We start from the raw sequence: 6,224 nt of genomic DNA on the forward strand, positions 1-6,224 counted from the left end.
TCTCTAGGAGACATCAGATCCTTACAGACTTAGGACAGGGAGGTATAACCATAGTTCCTCCTTCCTCTCATCCTCTGATCAGATTCTAAGTACTCCCTCCGTTCTTAAACACATGACATTGTTGACTTTTTTAAAAACTTTAACCACTTGTCTTATTCAAAATATTTATTAAAAATGTAAAATTTTAAGTCATGCTCAAACAATCTTAAGTGATAAAACAAATCATAACAAAATAAATTATAATTCGTTATTTTTTTGAATAAGACGAGCGGTCAAACAAGTTTTTTTTAAAAAAAATCAACGATGTCATATATTTAAAAACGAAGGTAGTACTATTTATCATCGAGGCTTTATCAAATTGAAAAATTAGGGACTCGAGTAGATCTTAGGGTGTAACTTTTCTATCACTTTTAACTTTGGTCAGTGCACGTGGGGGTCTAAGTTTTCTATCACTTTAAACTTTGGTCATTACACGCGGGGCCAATTGCTAAAGTGCATCTGAACTTTTAGCAGCGTAGGACGTTGTGTGTCAATTTTTTCCGAACTTTATTATCATTTGGCTTTGCTGGATGATTCGGCTGGGTCGACGCCACGCACGAAGGACGAGATCGTCTGTTCATATTGTTTTTTTTTTACCGCTCACAAGTCACAACAGCAAGATTTAAACAGGAAAGCTTCTAGGAATTAAACAAACACACAAAATTAAGTTCATGGGAGTAGCATGTTTAAAAGGATTACTCTAGCACCCCGTTTGAATGCTTGGAACTGAATTTCATTCTAATAATTGTAATTTAGACTAATATCAATTAAGATAATATGATTTTGTATAGAATATATTTGTATACTATTGTTAGCTATATGAAGGAGATATTTATGTGCTATATTTTTATTATAAGGAAGCAAGTTAAAGAGCGTGTTATAAGTTGCAAAATAGAAACATAATCTAGTAATACATAAAATCAATTTGAAATAGCTTTATATCTAAACTTTGGAAAACGGTAAAATGTCAAATTCGAAACAAAATAGCCTGATCTGTTAAGTAGATTCTAATTCCTTCAAAATCGAAGGGATCCAAACGACGGGCCATAACATCTATCGGCCTTGTAGCATCGACAGGCTGACGTCATTAGCAGAGTGTTCCGAATAGTCTCCTCTCGTCGCCAGGGCTTCATGGTACCTCTGCGCGAAAAACAACGGCTGGCTGGGCACTGGGCGTGGCGCGGCCTCGTTGTTGAGCATGGACACGACCAACGACATGAGCGGCCTGTCGTTCGGGCTGTCCTGCACACACAGCAGCCCGATGTGGATGCACTGCAGGGCTTCGTCAAGCGAGCAGCGGCTCTCCACGACCATGGCGTCTACGAACTCCCTCGCCGTCCCATCTTTCCATAGGTTCCATGCCTGAAACACGTACGTACGAGCACATATATATTTCTTTCTTGTTTATTTTAACAAATATATATATGTTTATTATTATTAAGAAGAAGAAGAAGAAGGGGGAAAAACAAAGCATGCTTGAAGAAGTAACGCTTACGTAGGCAATAAGGCTTGGATAGCCCGTCAGTAGATGAGGAGGGGCACTGATCTTCAGCCCACTGACTATCTCCAGCAGCAAGATGCCGAAGCTGTAGGTGTCGGACTTGACCGAGAAGATGCCCTCCATAGTGTACTCAGGCGACATGTAACCGCTGTGTGTCCGAACCATTTCACAAGCAAAGCAAGCTAAGTACGTACGTACGTAGTCAGGATTTGAATAGCTAGCTATAAGAATACTTACTACTCCCTCCGTTTCTTTTTATTTGTCGTTGGATAGTACAATTTTGCACTATCCAGCGACAAATAAAAAGAAACGGAGGGAGTATGTCCCAAAAACTCGTCGAGTACTTGCTTGCTGCTCCCTACACCCGAAGATCCTGGCGATGCCGAAGTCGGAGATCTTGGGGTCCATCTCTGCGTCCAGCAGGATGTTGCTCGCCTTGAGATCTCTGTGGATGATCACCATCCTTGAGTCCTGGTGGAGGTAAAGGATTCCACGAGCTACCCCTTTGATTATGTTGAACCGTTTTGGCCAGTCGAGCATGGACTTGAGCGCAGGATCTGCCATGCATGAACGCATGGGAATAATCATGGAGAGAACAGCTAAACCGTTCAGGAGGAGTGCTGCCAATTATTCAGGGTTTTTTTCCCTGTAGATTAATTGTGTGTGATGTTAATTACGTACCGAAGAGGAATTTGTCTAAGCTCTTGTTGGGCAGGTATTCGTATATGAGCAGCTTCTCGTCTTCGTGGATGCAACAGCCCAGAAGCCTGACCAGGTTCTTGTGCTGCAGACTCGCAATGAGGACTAGTTCGTTTCTGAGCTGTTCTTTACCTTGCTCAGAGCCGTTGCTCAGCCTCTTGACAGCAACTTCCCTGCCATCTTCCAGTGTCCCCTGCGCCGATACCATACGGTATATCATCAGCAGCGTTGTAGAGCATGAACATGATGGAGTTAAATTGAACTTGTACTATTTAAATTGCGCCACCTTGTATACTTTTCCAAAGCCGCCTTGTCCAAGCAAGTTGGCTTCGTGAAAACTATTTGTTGCTGCTTTGAGCTCCGCAAAGCTTGTACACGATAGTTCTGGATTTTGATCCCAGAAACCGTGAACGCTCCTCTCGTGTGCTTCCTTGTTCCATCGTCGCGTGCGAGCTGGTACAAACATGTCATCAACGATTCGACACTTAACACGCGCATAGCGATTCAACACTAACACGGGCATAGCTAGGTATATGTCTCTCACTATCTTGGTGTACGTACGTACCTCTTGACTTGCATATAGTGACAAGACATACACATGATGTGAGCATCAACAGACATGCCATCACCGGGAGCACAATCTCCATAGCCATGCTGCCGATCTTCTTCTTGTTGTTGTTTCCTGTGGAATAACACACGCCAATACACATCATGTGTGAAGGTGAAGTCGGCCAGGTGTGTACTACTGTACGTGTAGGCAGTGGCGGATCTACGAGGAGGGCTAAGTGGGCTCTAGCCCCCCCCCCCCCCTCCCCCGCGCCGGCAGCTTACAAGTAGGAGGGAGTAAGGGAGAGGAAGAAAGAAGAGGAGAAAGAGAGAGGAAGGGAGAAAGAAGAAGGGAGAGGAAGGAAGAAGAAGGAATAAGAAGGTGAAGAAAAAAACAGAAAGAATATAAGGAAAAAAAGAAGATATTTAGCTTGTAGCCCCTTTGTCGTAGATCCTAAATCCGCCACTGCGTGTAGGCAGGCATGGCATGCACACACCCGACCTGTGTCACTAGCTGCTTACCGGGAGAGCCGGCCAGCCGAAGGTACAAGTTTTCACCTAAATCACTGTCCTTGCCGGTGTCGACAAGCTCCCCCATCCAAAGCAAGCACCTTGACACGTCACTGGTGGCACTCATGGTGACGATGCCGCTCAAGTTGGCATAAGCGTACGCGGTGCAGGAGCAGTTGCGGTCGCACTCGGCAGCGCACTCCTCAAAGCTTCTGTTCCTGACGTACAGGAACTTGTCGGGCACCTTCATCCCCGGCAAGGCCAGGAAATAATGCCTCCTCCCGCCGCCACCTTCGCCGCCGCCGCCGCACGCCTGCAGCGCTTCCTTCCTCCGGCACCCTCTGGAGAAGTCGCGGAAGAAGCCGTCTTCCGGCTCGAACCCGTCGAGGCACTTGCACTCCTGGACGCCGCCGTCGCGCCCCGTGGCGTCGCAGTAGCCGAACGGCCCGCACGCGCCGTAGCCCAGGCAGCCGGTGCCGGGGCCCTCGAAGAGGACGCTCCACGACGACGACTCGACGTTCCAGACGCGGAGGCTCACGTTCCCCGTGTAGTCCAGCTTCCAGTGCGTCGTGGGGCCGCCGGCGGCGTTGTACGCCGCGTAGATCGTGCCCCCGTCGTCGACGACCTGGGAGTACACGAACCTGTTGATGGAGGAGAAGGCGCCCGCGCCGTTCCACACGCCGCTGCGCCACGAGCGGCCGCCCGCTGTGCCTGTGCCTGTGCCCCGCCAGATGACGATCTGGAGGCCCCGGCTGCCGGGGTCGCCGCTGAGGGAGAACTCGCCGGCGGAAGGGTCCCGAGGGCCCTTCCAGGCGACGACGCGCACCGCCGTGTGGGCCCTGTAGTTGGTCCACAGCCTGAAGGTCGGGAGGATGGTGTCGGTGGGGTGGTCGAGGCTCTTCCACACCACGCCTGCTGTGCCGTTGGGCAGCTGCAGCTCCAGCTCGAAGCTCCCCGTGCTCCGCAGCACTCCGGAGCCTCCGGTGCCGGTGCCGCTGCCGCCGGCGACGACGCTGTTGTCTGTCGCCCAGACTACGCGGCCCTCGGAGTCGGACAGCACCAGGCGGGAAGTGTTGGTGAGGACTAGCTTTGCTGAAGGCGTGGTGATTGGGCTGTTGCGGTTGGCTACCCAGACGTAGGTGCGCTCGGGGATGTTGTTGTACCATATGCCGAGGTACAGGCTTCGCGTTGAGTTGACGGTGGTGAGGTTGAAGAAGCCGAGAGCAAACATGCCACCATTGTCGGAGACGAGCTTGTCACCGGGGTAGAGTGGTGTTACTGAGGTTAGGCGATCATGGAGGGAGTGGCAGAAACAGACCAGGAAGAAGAGGAAGATGGTCAAGGTCAATACATGTTGGGATAACATGTTCTTTCGCGACGGTATACAGCGCTCTAATATTATCTTTGGGGTGACGAAAACAAAGTAGGAAGAGAGAGCAAATAGTAACAGTAATATAGACAGAACTAAGCTGATCATGCATGTCGCTCATCATCCTCTGCCGTCAGGACTCGGACGAATTAAACTGTATGTCTGCATCATCAGAACGGCACATACACGTCACCGTTGAGGCAGCAAGCAAGACACCAGTTAATGTTCCCTCTGTTGAAAGGCATTAGTCATTTTATTGTATCTTATTTTATTTCATTATGGTCTATATGGTTAATTTGTATCTGATTTGCATGACGATATAGTCGATAGCAAAACACCATTTAATGTTCCCTCTGTGGGAAGGCATTACTTATTTTTATTAAACATATGGTCCACACATGTGTTTGGATTAATTTGCAGTCCATCTATTCCAAATTATAATTTATTTTAGTTTTATGAAACCCAAATTCCTTTAATTTTGACCAAACTTATGAAATAAATACACCAGCATCCACTGCTGCATAACACACAACCTACATCAGGCTGTCACAGTTACTGTAATAATGCATAAATAATTGACATGCCTCCTACATTTTTAAATAAATTAAATAATCTAATTTCCAATATAACAAGCATACTCCACATAGAACTGGCATAAAAATATGATATAAAATCATGCCATCATCGTCGGAAGATCTAGGCTCGGTCGGAAGATCAAGGCTCGTGAAGTTTATGGCAATACCTCATTGTACTTATCTGATGCTCAAGATGTTGGTCCCTAGTGGAGTCATTGTTGTCGCGGGAAACCTACGGTCGATTGTCCAGGCAGACGACACACGAAGGACCAGGAGATGGAGATGTGTTGTTGCTGCAATCGTATGTCCTGATTGCGCTTCGACTGCCTCTGAATGCTAGAGGCGATTAAGGAGTTCTAGACATGCCACCAGGTTTGACTTGTCAACCAAGCATGGTGTATTGTGGTTAGTGAATCGCCCTACGAATGCACAACAACATTATAATGTCAAATTTTGGCCAGATCGCGTAGATCAATCTATGTTAATTGCACTAATTGGCTCCCTTAAGCCGATTGACATCTTTTCTGGATCGATAACAAGTACATAAACTAAAGTAAACACACATTGAAATCAATTGATGAAGAAAATAAACATGACTACAATATCTTTTAGAAGATTATTGGTCCTATAGCGACTCAAGCTACGTGCACATCCACAAGCGTAGCCACGGGCCAAAAAACCATAAGTATTACACACGTCGTCATCAAATCTAGGTCTAGATGAATTGTAAACCATTCATAGGAACTTCTTAGATCCGATCTATGGTATGTATCATACTGATGATCCTAGGAACATTCGTAACCAGCAAACCGACGGTCACGCACGTGAACATGAATTAGGACCTCCAAAGAAGTTTATCCAGAATAAATAATATGGCTAAAGCATATAAAACAAGGTGCCAGATGCATATCGGACTCTCATGTTGTTGCATGCCCATGTTGCAGCCGCATGCCATGGAGTGTAGCAACAGAATGAGAGTTACATA

General features: G+C 47.0%; 1 protein-coding gene across 4 annotated transcripts; it reads right to left on the bottom strand.

The window, feature by feature from the left end:
• Positions 1-959: 959 nt before the first annotated feature.
• Positions 960-4,699, bottom strand: LOC103638818 (G-type lectin S-receptor-like serine/threonine-protein kinase At1g11330). Of its 4 annotated transcripts, none has more exons than XM_008661628.3 (7): positions 3,308-4,698; positions 2,805-2,921; positions 2,526-2,692; positions 2,222-2,432; positions 1,889-2,097; positions 1,535-1,688; positions 960-1,401 (listed from the first exon to the last, which is right to left on the bottom strand). In XM_008661628.3, exons 1-6 carry the CDS (start codon positions 4,659-4,661, stop codon positions 1,671-1,673), a joined length of 2,076 nt encoding a protein of 691 aa, XP_008659850.2. In that variant the 5' UTR covers positions 4,662-4,698; the 3' UTR covers positions 960-1,401; positions 1,535-1,670. The 4 variants fall into 4 exon arrangements, with proteins under 4 accessions (XP_008659850.2, XP_035818506.1, XP_035818508.1 ...); XM_035962613.1 differs by having other exon boundaries at positions 1,885-2,097; XM_035962615.1 differs by having other exon boundaries at positions 1,885-2,097; positions 3,344-4,686.
• Between the last annotated feature and the right edge of the window lie 1,525 nt (positions 4,700-6,224).

Source organism: Zea mays, chromosome 9 (genome assembly GCF_902167145.1).
Source record: "Zea mays cultivar B73 chromosome 9, Zm-B73-REFERENCE-NAM-5.0, whole genome shotgun sequence".
Taxonomy (NCBI): domain Eukaryota; kingdom Viridiplantae; phylum Streptophyta; class Magnoliopsida; order Poales; family Poaceae; genus Zea; species Zea mays.